Below are 14,835 nucleotides of genomic sequence, written 5' to 3' on the forward strand. Positions count from 1 at the left end.
TTCGATCTGTCAACAATGATCAAATTACCAAACAATAAACAATTTAATTTTTTATTTAAACCCAAAGTTTTCCTTACCATAAATTCACTATGAGGATATTTGAAAGAAAATGTTGTGTGACATTCTTTCTTTTGGGGAACAAAAAAGAAGATATTTTGAGAAATGTTTCAGTGTTTTTAGCGCAATTTTCCACCGGACAAAATTGCGATTGTTAATTCATGATTTCTGTTCTGTCTGTGCGCACCAATCTTGCACTTCTATCTACTCCTCAACCAGACCACCTAGAGACTTCGGGTTTTCGGCATTATGTTAAGGAAGGTCTAATCTCGGGAACGCACAAAAAAAATACAGTAAAAGATTTACTATCTCTTAGTGTTGTGATCCCATGACGTGAGAAAATTGTGCTAAAACTCACTGAGTTTTTATTACTTGTTTTGTTTTTTGACCAACATTGGAGGCATGGTAACCAAAACAGTTTGTTCTTCAAAATGTCTTCTTTTTTGTTCTGCAGAAGAAAGAAAGGCATACAGGTTTGGAAGAAATGAAGGCAGAATTTTCAGTTTTGGGTGAAAGGAAAGAATACAGTATATACTTTACACAAGTAAGCCAAAATAACAGTACAAAAGCATACCATAACAAAGCTGAAAGATTGGGGTTATTTTTTATTCATTATTGCACATATGCCTAAATAAATTACAAACAGAATAGCACAAACTGCACAGAAATTCAGCATAGATGCATGACTTCATATGTAAGTCACACAAAACAACATTTAATTAATTGTCTGTTATAATATAGATTCTACTTGTTTTTGATCAACATGGAGACTAGACTCTGATTCCTGTTTGCTTCCTTCTCATGGCACTCATGAACACCAGTTAAAGGAACAGGTGTTGTCTTAATCTCCCTCTGGTAGTATGGACAAACCTTTAGATGTTCAGAAATTGGAGGCAGTTTGTCGAAGCACCAGCTGTCCACAGTGGAGAACAGGTTGCTGAACTGCCAAACCTGATGACGTTTTGAAAGTCAGTTAGTTTAATATTAAGTCGGATACTTGTTTAAAATGTTCATGCACATACTAAGTGAACAGCTGCATTATTCTGAGTTGTTTTTTTTTGACACATTTTAAGAGTTATGCGCTAAATAAGTATCTGCTTTCTAATGATTTCAACATGTTTCTACTTCAATCGGTTGTTGTCAAGATAAAATCACTTGGTGGATGTCATAAAAAATAAGCATTTTTGATCAAATTTTCTCTAAAGGTTCTAAAATTCTAACATCCGGGGAAATATTTTATATTTTATATAGTTTATTCAAAAATGCATACAAAAACATCAATAGAAACCAATAACAGGTTAAGTATAATGCATTTGTAATATAGCACATACCGGAATATTTAACAATATATTATTTACAATTTCAGCAATATTCTCTTTTCTAGCTAAATAGCGAGTTATGGATGGACACAGACGGACATTCCTGAGGTAAAACTCACTTGACATGTTCACAATCTGTTTTTTTTACGTCTTACCAAACACTGAAACACTGGCATGACTTTTTTTTACTACTAGTAGGGGAAGCATTGATCAGTTCACTGCTGAGCATCAAAACAATTATTGTTTGAATTTCATAATACAAATAACATTATTTAAAAGATAAGACTCGATATAAAGATGAGATAATACTGTAAAATTCATTTTTTTCCCCCACAAACGTTTCATTGCAACATACGCCGGAATTTATTCAGAATTTTAATTGCTGTAGAAACTCACCCTCTTTTTGGCTCTCCAGCACCATCCACCATGAGAGTAGACTTTCTTCTCCCACTTCAGCGAGACCATCCCTCTCTCATGAAGCAAGGTGCTGCATACCTCCCTCATGAAACGGGAGACCAGAGCCAGCTGGGACAGGGTGAAGCTGTCGAGAAATCCAGCAACATGGACCAGGACCTCAAAAGGCAGCCTGCTCAGAGAATCTGTATTGCGTGCACGCTTTCTTTCCACTGTCACTGTTTTTACACCTTCATACAGTGTGTCTGAAACCTCTGGTCGGAGACAGAAGGTGCTAAGCTCTTTGTCATAGAAGACCGTCGCTCTGTGAGAGCTTGGCTGAAACCTTCTCTGAATAAAAGTGCAGCCGAGGTAGGCGAGAGGGCATCGCTGTTCAAACCATCCACTGACGCAACTCTGGATGTCAGAGTGAACATTCTTGTAGTGTGAAGGAAACTCATCCCGTCTGAACGTGTGGTTGCACAGGTACGTAAACACAGAGCTGGATTTGTTGTGTCTTCTGGTGACGCTTTCAGTCTGAATGTGGACATGAAGTTTCAAAGCCCGGTCAGCAGTGAGGTCAGCCAGCGAGGTCTCTGCTTTGAAAGGCGCCGAGTAGAAATCATATGTCTGAGTTCCAACGTCCAGAAGAAGGGCGTCTGTGGACACTGATTCAGCTATGAGATGCCCCCGTAGTTCCCTCTCTAAAGAACACAATAGAGTTGCTTGAATTTCATCCCATTTTGGCATGTCATCGATTTCAACTCCTAGGTCAGATGTGTCTACGCTCATGTGCACCTTCTTGTTATGCGTGGGGTTTCGAATGCGACTGTGTTTAGCTCTAAAGCTGGTTGGGACTTTGAAAGTGCAGACTGTTTTAATCTTCATGGGCTCCACATGTTCGTAAATGAGTTTCTTTTTGGGCCTTGTGTCACATGCAAACAGGGATGTGGCGATGAGGAATTTATGCTCATCCATTTCATATGCGTTGTACGGAAGGATGTCAGTAGCTGCATCTTGACCGTCGATCTGCATTTCCCGCTCTTCCCGTAAGACTTCTAACCTGCTTGGGTTTGCTTGTGGCTTTATTTCATTACCGTGAGAGTTTGCAGGATTTTTCCCCAAAGCTTTTATCGTTTGCTTGCAGCCGCTCATTTCCATACTGAACATTCTTTCCCAAATATTATAGCTTTCGAGATTCGACACATTAGGATTCCTCGCCAGTTCTTCTCGTTCCTCCTGAGTCAGATCTCCTTCTTCAGTTTCCGTGCTTGAAGACACAAACTCTTCCTCGACTCTATTCGAGAATGGTCCACCTCCCACGGCCCCCTCTGGCACCGCAACTGAAGGCTCCTCAGCCGACTTTTCAGTAAGTTCAGGGAAGATAATCTTCATTTTGAGAGAATGAAACAGGTGGTGCTGGTCCCTCAGAGCCATCGAGAGATCCAGAGGTTCCTGAGCGTAGTTCTCCTTCAAAATATTCTCATAGAACTCAGGGGTCTCAGACTCTTCGATGGGCCATCGGTTCCACTCCATGGAGCAGGAGACAACACTAGCAGGACACACCGTCAAGTGCTTAGCTAGGTTTGAGCGGCACATGGTGAATGGGCAGCCATAGTCAACGTTGAGACAAGGCACCCTCTCATTGGGGCACAAAAGCATGTGTTCTTCTTCCTTGCACAGGTGAAATACGGCACCGCACAGAAAACGACAGCTGATGATTGCACATGACACAGAAATCTCAATTGCCATCTTGCAGTGGCGGCTGTGGCAGCTCTCACAGTGGCGATGAAGCTTGGATGTTTGGGTCTTTTGTCTGCCCTGTGAAGAAATGCAAGATACTGGTGTTTTTACATTGTTTTAGACTGGGTATACTGTTTGGAAAGTGTTTTACCATAACTGTAAGTGAATGTAAATGACTTGCAAATCTCAGATCCTGAAGAACATTATTAAGGTCTTGGAATACGTATACTGCAGTTGCAACATAATGTAGATACACACTGTAAATGTATTTATTCTTTGCATATTCCACCACTGTGTGTGGTAAAAACTGTATTTCAAAAATAGCCCTTCATTAACTCAAGCTAATGCTAAAGACCTAAATGCTTCTAGTAGAAACAATAGACATATTTAGACTGCTATGCTTAGCCTACATCTTGCATTTGGTAGACACTAAAAAGGCAAACAAAAGTTGACCTACCATAGTGTTTTACTGTGAGCTCCACAGTGGTGTTCAGCTTTCTCACTTATAGTTTGAGTGAGCTTATATCTGTGTCTGCCCATTTGTTAAAAATAGACACTTATGCTTGGCAGTGTGACTTGTTCTGTGGCATACAAGATCAAGTTACATGTTCTGCAAACTTAGCCGCTCTAAGGTACCCGGTGTTTTCAAGGCATCCAAGCTCAGCGCCAGTTCACACAGAACGTTTAATGCACTGCATAATGCAGTGATTTGTCATTGCAACTCGATATCTGCACTCTCACGAATGCTTTCATCATAACTAACAGTGCAAACACAATGTAAATAAGAGATTTGTTGATTATAATGGGAGTTTTAGTGAGATTCCAGAACTCAAGTCACGGATAAGCTCACACTGTGATTGACAGCTCCAGGCCTCCAGTGATTGTAAAGGGACGATCTTTCTTTGATCGTTTTCTATATATAATTTAATCACAGTTTAAATAACAGATTATTTTCATCCTGCTAAGAGAAACAATGTGAAGTTGACTGTTTAGTCACTGGATTGATTTACTGTTATAAACAGCAATAAACTATTTTGAGACAAAGAACATCTGACTATACATGAATCTTTAATCACTGGTCATAGATCAGGCATTTGAATTAACACGGTTACTTACATCTTGTGGCATTACTGTCGAGTCCATATCATAAAAGTCAGTTTGCAAAGCCTGTGCTGAAATTGCGACTGATTTACCAAAGAATCCACAGTAAAATTTCCCTAATACATAATTCTAACTGAGACATTCACATTGTTGAAAATAAATAACCACATTCCTAGCATTAGGTTCCTTTGGAAGGTAATGTTTTTTTTTAGTCTAGTGATCCTGTATTGCTCTTCTCTCCTCGTCATCTCACTAACACGCCAGTGGGCGGGGCCAAAGTTTCAATGACAAGTAGGCGTTGATCTTCTTCTGCAAAGGCGGTCTTTCAAATATCTATGACGTCATAAATTGGCACATTCAAAAACGAGTCATTTTCAGACCTTGGTTTCAATAAAAGCTGTTTTTGGACTAACAAGGAAGTTTTCAGTTCTGAAACTTATAGGATATTTTTTATAGGTTGATGACTTCTTATATGACAAAAGCTCAAGGGAAATTTTATTTCTCAATTCACGACCCCTTTAAAGCTTTTCTGCTTCTGGCCGTTTGAATGCAAGAATAAATTACTGCACAGATTATGTTTTTAAACAGTTTCAGTATTAGGTTATTTATTTGATTAGCATTTGTTTGTAAGATCTATTTGTACAATGGTGCTTTTCTAATCATCCAAGTATTGTGCATATGTTGTGCGCAAAAAGAGATACTCTATGGGTTTAGTGTCCCCATCATGTTTAGAACTATAAATATTAAACGTAAACATGACAAGAGAAATGGAAATCTATGACAATTAAGTCATAAGACAATAATCACATCCTGCGTTACTATCAGTGATTTGATGTTTTATTGTCTAATTTAAGTTTTACAGAGAGAGTAAAAGGCTACATTCAGTAATATATCAAACACATAAAAAGTACATTTGAGACATGAAATTCTGGGATCCAAATTTTTATTTAAACCTAGAAATAAAATGATTAATAAATAACCAAAAAGTAATATGATTCTGGGTTATTTCTAGGCCACTACTCAAATTCATTCAAGTTCATGCAGCTTGAGTTCTGCTGTCATTAAAGCAAAAATGTAACATACTCAAACATCCTAAAATTAATGTTAATTTTTAAATACATGTTTACACTCATGATATAATTTGTAAGAAAAAAAAGAAAAATAAATAAATATGAAAAATGATAAATAGAATAATGTTCACTAGTGGACATTCAAACCGCGCTGTAAGCATCTTAAAGGGGTCATATAATGCCATTTTTGTACAAGCTAATATGATTCTTTAGGGTCTAAATTAAAAGTTTGTAATATACTTTAATTAAAAATTCTCATTAGTATTGTAACATGAAAGCATTGACGTTGATCGTGTGTTGAAACGCTGCTGTCAATCAACAATCGTGGGAGGGGCGTCTATTTTGTGATGTCACAAAATCGAACGGCTTGATTTGAGAGAAGGGGAAACATATAAGAAGATAAAAAAAAAACACTGAATGGATTTTTATCATTTTATGATGGTTGTGTACAGGCACTGCCAACACACATTTCAGTACAATCAACTTGTAAAAGTGCATGTAGCCTACCATTATATGACCCCTTTAAAAAAAATCTAAATAAAACAGTTACAGTATCATTTGCGTGCCATAAACATTGAAACCAAACCGTGTCTCTCCTTTCTTTTGTTGTCAAACATGGCCAGGGCAAAGGGCTCAGTTTTCACTTCAGCTTGGTAGAATGGACAGTGTTTCAGGTGCTCAGCCATTGATGGAGTGTTGCTGATGCACCAGTTATCCACTTTGCTAAAAAGAGTACTGAACTCCCAGACCTAAGAAAGAGAGATAAAGAAATACGAAGCAGATATTATAGTTAAAATCAATAAGAGATCTTTAACTTGAAACTGATTAAAACCTGTCAAAAGAAAATGTCAAAGTCATGCAATATTTTTGATTGGCCTAAATTTTATTCCATTTCTGATTTTAAAACCAATTTTATCAGTCCTACCTTAATTTTATGCAGATTTGGAATTGTTAGAATCCCTTCAGATTTTTTTTTTTTTTAGAAAACAAAAAACTTTTTTTGGTTGTTTTTTTTCTACTAAACAAATGGCTTATTATCGAAAGTTTAATTCATTGCTATAGAAATGTTTTGAAAATAAACATTTTAAAAATATTTATAAAAAAAAGCCTTACTATGGTAGGTTTCCAGCGGGCTCCTCCATGAGAGTATGTCTTCTTATGCCACTTAAAGGCCACCATTCCTCTCTCCTGCAGAAGCGTGGCACATATATCCCTGAACAATCGTGAGACCAAGGCTAGCTGGGACAAGGTGAAACTATCCAGGTAACCAGCGATGTGGTGAAGCACCTCAAAGGGAAGGCTACTGAGAGAATCTTCATATTTGGCACGTGCCTTTAGAGCAACACTCTGCAAATCGTTCATAAGAGAGGCAGGAATCTCAGGTGTGAGGGTGAAAATACTGAGGTCTTGGTTATAAGAGACTTTGGCCCTGTGTGTGTTGGGCTGTAATCTTCTCTGACTGAAGGTGCAACCAAGGTAGGCCAGAGGGCATCTCTGCTCAAACCAGCCACTCAGACAGGATTGTATATCCGAATGTACGTTCTTAAAGTGTGAGGCAAACTCATCCCGCCGGAAGAAATGGCCACACAGGAACGTGAAAGCCGAGGTGTGTTTGTTGTGTCTGAGGGTAACTGTTTCTGTATCAAGCTCAACGTGAAGTTTCAAATCTTTGTCTTCTGTAATTTCAGTCAGAGTTGCATTGTATTTGAAGGGAGCTGTGGCAAAATTATATGTCTGTGTCGCAATATCAACATAAAGTCCATCTGTCGCCACAGTTTCGCTAATTTTGTGGCCCCGTATCTCAGCCTCTGCTGAACAGAGTAGGGTTGCAAACATCTCATCCATCTCCTGGCCATTGTTTTTAGATACATCAAGGTCCGACGTGTCGACACATTTGTGCTCAGTCAATGCTCTAGAATATAATTCTTTTTGCTGAATGCGTTTTTGGTGGTAACTACTGGGAACCTTGAAGGAACGTAGAGTTTGGACTGGTATTGGCTCCAGGCTGCCATAAACAAAATCTCTCTCTCTGGGCGTGCAAGCATCCATCTGACCGAAGGAGATCAGCATGCGCCCGTGATGCACTATGTACATGTTGAATTCTCTGGGTTTCACCTCCTGCCCGAGTCTATCCAGGACGCCATCCTGCCAAGGTGCAAATCCAGTTTTGGAGACATCTATATGGGATTCATCGTTTTTCTCTTTCTCAGGCTCTACAGAAGCTCCTGGTGGCTTTGTAAAAGAAGGACCTTTTGAAGGCATATTTTTTCCTTTCTTATCTTCTGTTTTCGCCTCTGCCTCCTTGCATCCTCCCATTTCCATGCTAAACATCTTTTCGAACAGATTGTACTTCTCTTTGTCAATGGTGCCATTTAGGACCACATCTTCATTTAGAGATTTCTCACAAGATTTTGATGGTTCATTTACTAAAACTGAACCTCCATGTCCGTTGACATGAATCCCGTTACACAAAGACTCTCTTCCTACTGCTTCCTCACTGTCATGCTCTTCTATTGGAGCAGGTTCCTCTTCTTGTTCCTCCATCAACTCAGGAAAGCAGCTCCTCATTTTCAACCTGGCACATAGATGTTTCTGGTCTCTCAGTGCCATGGAAAGGTCCAGTGATTCCTGCTCGTGGAGCTCTTTAAGAAGGTTTGTACACAAGGGGGCATCTGGGTTCTCGACAGGCCAGCGGTTCCACTCCATCGAGCAGCAGACGATGCTCGCAGGACACACCTCAAGGTGTTTGGCCAGCTGAGAGCGATGCATGGTGAAAGGGCAGCCATAGTGAGCGTTAATGCAGGGTACCTTCTCATTGGGACACAGCAGAGAGTGTTCCTCCTCTTTACATATGTGGAAGGAGGCCCCACAGAGCAAGCGGCAGTTGATGACCATGCAAGACACGGAGACCTCTATGGAGGCTTTGCAGCGGCGGCTGTAACAGGTCTCACAATGTCTGTGCAACCTTGGACCAGATCTCCTGTAGTGGCTCTGTGGAAAAACACAATAGACAAGCACAACAAAACGACTCACAGTGTGCTGACAAGCACAGTATTTACTCTATATTGATGTATTCCCTACTGAAACAGGATGGTAACTTTTTTTATTATTATTTATTGATAGTTGTGTCACGGCCAAGTTTAGTTTCTTTATCATGTCTTGTTTAGTTTCATAGTCATGTTCTGTTAATTTTCTGGATTATGGTTTTCATTGTCACTGTCTCCAAGTTCGCACCTGGCCCCTGTTTCTTTGATTCCCTCAGTGCATTTAAGCCTTCAGTTTTTTTAGTTAGATGTTAGGGGTGTAACAGCACACAAAAGTCACGGTACCTCGGTTTTGGGGTCACGATTGGATACGATTTTGGTCTCTAAACTTTTGTTTAGGGTCCAAGTCTCACTATTAACTAACTACTAACTATGACTTTCGCCTCAATAAAACCATAATTTAATTACTGCGTTAGGAAGGTAGTTGTTCAGTTTAGATATTCAGTTTAGGATTAAGGGATGTAGAATATGGTCATGCAGAATAAGGCATTCATTTGTGCTTTACAGTATAAGTACTAATAAACAGCAAATTCCCTAGTAATATGCAAGGTAATAAGCAACTAGTTAAAGGGATAGTTCACTTTGAAATAAAATGTTGGTATGTTTTAGCTTACCTCAAGGGCATCCAAGATGTAGGTGTCTTTTTTTCCGCAGTAGTTTCAATTTTGATATTTTTAGGCCGTTAAAAATTAAGGCCGTTAAACCGTTCTTGTCTGTCAGTCATTTAAAGCAGGTCTATGGTCACTGTCTCAAAGAGCAATCACAGAGTCCAAATTAAAACAATGCCACATTGTCTAAATTAAACAATTCCCCATCGTAAGTACACATTGATGGCCTAAGACACGAAACGAGTGGTTTGTGTGAGAAAACGAACAGTATTTATATCGTTGTTACCTCTTGAACACAGCCGCGTCCAAATGATCTGAGGGCGCGGGCGGGTATAGATATATACACTAGATGTCGCCTTGGCTACGGTTTCGTTCCAATGAACTGCAGAAGCGAAGGCGTCACGCTTGGCTACGGTTTCGTTCCAATGAACTGCAGTAGCCAAGGCGACATCTAGTGTATATATCTATACCCGCCCGCGCCCTCAGATCATTTGGACGCGGCTGTGTTCAAGAGGTAACAACGATATAAATACTGTTCGTTTTCCCACACAAACCGCTCGTTTCGTGTCTTAGGCCATCAATGTGTACTTACGATGGGGAATTGTTTAATTTGGACGATGTGGAATTGTTTTAATTTGGACTGTGCTTGCTCTTTGAGACAGAGACCGTATACCTGCATTATATGACTGACAGACAAGAACGGTTTGGCCTAAAAATATCAAAATTGAAACTACTGCGGAAAAAAAGACACCTACATCTTGGATGCCCTTGAGGTAAGCTAAAACATACCAAAATTTTATTTCAAAGTGAACTATCCCTTTAATAGTGAGAATTGGACCCTAAACTAGAGTGTTACCGGACAAAGGAATAAATCCACAATGCTAGGTTTATTTTATTTTATTTTGAACAAACTGTAAATTACAGTTTGTTCCACCTAGCTGCACCTATCTGCATTCTTTAGTGTATTAAGCACTAAGCAGTAAACAGAATGATCTCTTGCATAGGTCATATTTTTGGAGGGCTGATAAAAACAAAAGGTATTTGGTCACAATCAGCTACAAAACTGACAAGCATCTTGTGTCATAAAAGTACAAAATAAATAAAAATGTAACCTGTGCATTAGGAGTGTTACAGCTTTCTCCACTTAAACTATATTTAAACATTCAAAGCTTAAGGCCAAACCTCCTATACTTAATTTTCCGTGTTCAGCTCCACTCCGAGCCTTTCACAGAAAACTATTTTGTCCCTGAGTGCAGAAAGATGCATTTGACACATACGCACTATCTAGAGGACTTGCTTTCAAGCACTCAAGTCATTTGCACACATAGACAGTATAAGAAGTAGACAGAGCCATCACATTGGAACTCAATTGAGACAAGTGAAGCCCATTTTTAGCGATTTTTTAGGACTTCCGTTCCTGACGCGCAGACTCAAACCGACTCAAACAGAGCTTGACGACGTAGATGTGACGTGAGCAACCCGTCTGTCTTCTAGTGGCTGTGGCATGAGAAATCTGAATCATTCCCTTCCGAATCTTGCAGAGACGGAGAGTGTGAGTAGGAGCTGTCCATGAGCTAGGAGCAGGAGAAACTTTTGCTAAGTATGCTGATTAATTATTTTGTCATTTTGCCTCCACGTCCCCCCAATTGCGAGCGAGCTTCTCCTCCCGTGCATACGGTAATCTCTCTACTGTGCGACAGAGAATTGCGTGGTTATGACGCAATCGTTAGCCTACTTTTACAAAAACTGCTTTTACGGGGCCATAACATAAGCTACAAGGTAATGGAGCATTTTATACATTGTCGTGTTTCTTTAGAAATAAATTATGGACAAATGGAGTCTTCAAATGCCTCAGATGTAAAGTTATTCGCTGTCAAAGTGACGCCAAAATTAATGGGAGTCAATGGGATGCTAACAGCAGGTGAAGTTCTGCTACAAGATGGCAGCACGCGGCCGGCTTCAACTTCCGGTCGACTTCCTTCCCGCTTGTTTGCACATGTATGCACTTTTCTTCTTCTGCTCTTTTTCCTATCATGGCGATTAGCAAACAGCGTTGCATTACCGCACGCACCCCCTTCTGGATTGGAGTGTGAATCGCCTGTGATTGACTGTATTCGTTGTCTGACAGAATGCACCGTACCGTGACATCCGTACCGTGATGGTTCGGGACGAATACATGTACCGTTACACCCCTATTAGATGTGTAGTGTGCTTTCTGTGTTGATAAAAGTTCCTTCGTCATTCTGCGTCACGCATTTCATCTTTGGATTTAGCTACATGCAAATCGTGACAAGATGGAGTCGGGTGGTATTTAGAGGGAGGGACATTCTCATTCTAAAGAGTATTTGATTGGACAAAAATGTAGGTACACCAATGAGTACAAGATGAGTCATCAATACCTCTGGTACATTTACCAGAAGAGAAAGACTATCAATTTAGATCTATCTGATTTGGGTCAACTTTTATGAGTACTATAATATATAAATAGCCTCAAATCTAAATCATGTGGACTTAAAGCCGCACAATACCAATCTTGAGCTAAGTTACCTAATACCACCTTTGCTAAGTTAATTATAATAATGCATTGTAGTTTCCATTCCATCATAACGCTCAGTAATATAATGCTGACCCATTCTGTAATTCAAATCTATATTATGCCATATATTTTTACAAACAAAATATCACTGATTAACCAATTTTTAAGTAATGAGAAAAATAAACGAACATACCATTATTATCCAAAGCAGCGTCAATGAGCAACAGCAGTTTCTGAAAAAAAAGTATAGTATTTTATTCTTTAAAATGTCTGTATACTGTAACACATCTACACACACTGATAAATTATAACAGTTACCTTTGTGCAGTATATGTTAAAACATATATTTTCACTTTAAAAGTACCTGCTTTTATAAGACCTTGCTGTAGCTAGCTATACTTAATGCTGAAAGGTTGCAGACAGCACTGACAGCAGTTACCTAAACAGTTACCAAGCAACTTACCTAAAGGGTGAACCATATCTAAAGAAGTTCCCCTGCTTGTTACAAGAGACTTAAGGAACAAGATGGTGGGTCATGTTAAAAATAGTCTCCTCAGCTGGCAGCAAGTAACATGACCTGTAGAAAAGTTACATAAACTGTAGAAAAGTTGACAAACAAATGACAAACATTATGAAATAAAAATCTTACTATAATTTTACTTATAATCTTTACTCTTTACTGCCTTCATTGGGCAAACAGAAGACAGAAAAGATCAGCATAGAGAGTTTAAACCTGTTTATATTTTAGTGTTTCACGAGTGGGTCACCAGATGGCAGTCTTTCCTTTTGTTTAGGACTGGGCTCCACAAGCACACAAAATACATTTTGTGTTCTTCTCCATCCTCACGCTTTCCTTATTTTTCATTAATAAAGTTTTTTTCATGATGATGTTTCTGATGTAGTTGCTTTGTCTTTATCAAGGCTCAGGAACACCCATCCACATTCACATTCTACACATTCACCAAACGTAAACACAGAACACTAAACTATAGGGTACTAAAGGAGTGAAGGGTACTTAAATAGGCTATATAGTGTAGCCTAGTTAGCTGTAGTGTAGCAAGGCATGTTACCACATAGTATATACTTGTAGTAGGCTAGCCTATAATATGTTCCTCTACACTCACCTAAAGGATTATTAGGAACACCTGTTCAATTTCTCATTAATGCAATTATCTAATCAACCAATCACATGGCAGTTGCTTCAATGCATTTAGGGGTGTGGTCCTGGTCAAGACAATCTCCTGAACTCCAAACTGAATGTCAGAATGGGAAAGAAAGGTGATTTAAGCAATTTTGAGCGTGGCATGGTTGTTGGTGCCAGACGGGCCGGTCTGAGTATTTCACAATCTGCTCAGTTACTGGGATTTTCACGCACAACCATTTCTAGGGTTTACAAAGAATGGTGTGAAAAGGGAAAAACATCCAGTATGCGGCAGTCCTGTGGGCGAAAATGTCTTTTGATGCTAGAGGTCAGAGGAGAATGGGCCGACTGATTCAAGCTGATAGAAGAGCAACTTTGACTGAAATAACCACTCGTTACAGCCGAGGTATGCAGCAAAGCATTTGTGAAGCCACAACACGCACAACCTTGAGGCGGATGGGCTACAACAGCAGAAGACCCCACCGGGTACCACTCATCTCCACTACAAATAGGAAAAAGAGGCTACAATTTGCACGAGCTCACCAGAATTGGACAGTTGAAGACTGGAAAAATGTTGCCTGGTCTGATGAGTCTCGATTTCTGTTGAGACATTCAGATGGTAGAGTCAGAATTTGGCGTAAACAGAATGAGAACATGGATCCATCATGCCTTGTTACCTCTGTGCAGGCTGGTGGTGGTGGTGTAATGGTGTGGGGGATGTTTTCTTGGCACACTTTAGGCCCCTTAGTGCCAATTGGGCATCGTTTAAATGCCACGGCCTACCTGAGCATTGTTTCTGACCATGTCCATCCCTTTATGACCACCATGTACCCATCCTCTGATGGCTACTTCCAGCAGGATAATGCACCATGTCACAAAGCTCGAAACATTTCAAATTGGTTTCTTGAACATGACAATGAGTTCACTGTACTAAAATGGCCCTCACAGTCACCAGATCTCAACCCAATAGAGCATCTTTGGGATGCGGTGGAACGGGAGCTTCGTGCCCTGGATGTGCATCCCACAAATCTCCATCAACTGCAAGATGCTATCCTATCAATATGGGCCAACATTTCTAAAGAATGCTTTCAGCACCTTGTTGAATCAATGCCACGTAGAATTAAGGCAGTTCTGAAGGCGAAAGGGGGTCAAACACAGTATTAGTATGGTGTTCCTATAGGCTAATCCTTTAGGTGAGTGTATGAACATGCCATGATGTTTAAATTAAAACAAAATGTGTGTGAATTTATCAAAAACACCACAAGCCCACAGTAAAAACACGTGTACGTAGGCCTATGTGTACGTGTGCGTGTGTGGACATTTTTTTGGTCCCCATGAGGAAAACAAAACCGCTTATAAATCATATATATATAAAATCAAGTGATGTTTTTGAAAATGTAATAATGCAGAACGTTTTCTGGGTAGGTTTAAACTTTATGGGATAGACAGGCTATACAGTTTGTAGGCTACAGCCAATATAAATGATTATATCTGGAATGCCCAACAAAATCCAACATGTGTCTGTGTTGTGTCAGATGTGTCTACAGATTTTGTTCAAACTTTCAGGTCCCTATCATGGCATTTTTGTACATCAAACACTTCTGTGAACGTTATTCAATTAAACAAGAGAATCTGCTGATTTAGAATCTGCTGATTCTTTCTTTCTTTCTTTCTTTCTTTCTTTCTTTCTTTCTTTCTTTCTTTCTTTCTTTCTTTCTTTCTTTCTTTCTTTCTTTCTTTATTTCTTTATTTATTTATTTATTTATTTAAACGAAAACTTCATATAATTTCATACAGCCTAGAGACGTACAACTTCTCCAGTC

General features: G+C 39.4%; 1 protein-coding gene across 1 annotated transcript; it reads right to left on the minus strand.

The window, feature by feature from the left end:
- Positions 1-644: 644 nt before the first annotated feature.
- On the minus strand, positions 645-12,597 carry LOC308706080 (F-box only protein 40-like). The gene is made up of 7 exons (XM_081391464.1): positions 12,532-12,597; positions 12,335-12,448; positions 12,065-12,104; positions 6,797-8,674; positions 6,250-6,432; positions 1,773-3,590; positions 645-1,008 (listed from the first exon to the last, which is right to left on the minus strand). The coding sequence occupies exons 3-7, from the start codon at positions 12,065-12,067 to the stop codon at positions 802-804; spliced, it is 4,089 nt and encodes a 1,362-aa protein (XP_081247590.1). The 5' UTR covers positions 12,068-12,104; positions 12,335-12,448; positions 12,532-12,597; the 3' UTR covers positions 645-801.
- Between the last annotated feature and the right edge of the window lie 2,238 nt (positions 12,598-14,835).

This window comes from Scardinius erythrophthalmus (assembly GCF_964197995.2).
Source record: "Scardinius erythrophthalmus genome assembly, chromosome: 17".
Lineage (NCBI taxonomy): Eukaryota > Metazoa > Chordata > Actinopteri > Cypriniformes > Leuciscidae > Scardinius > Scardinius erythrophthalmus.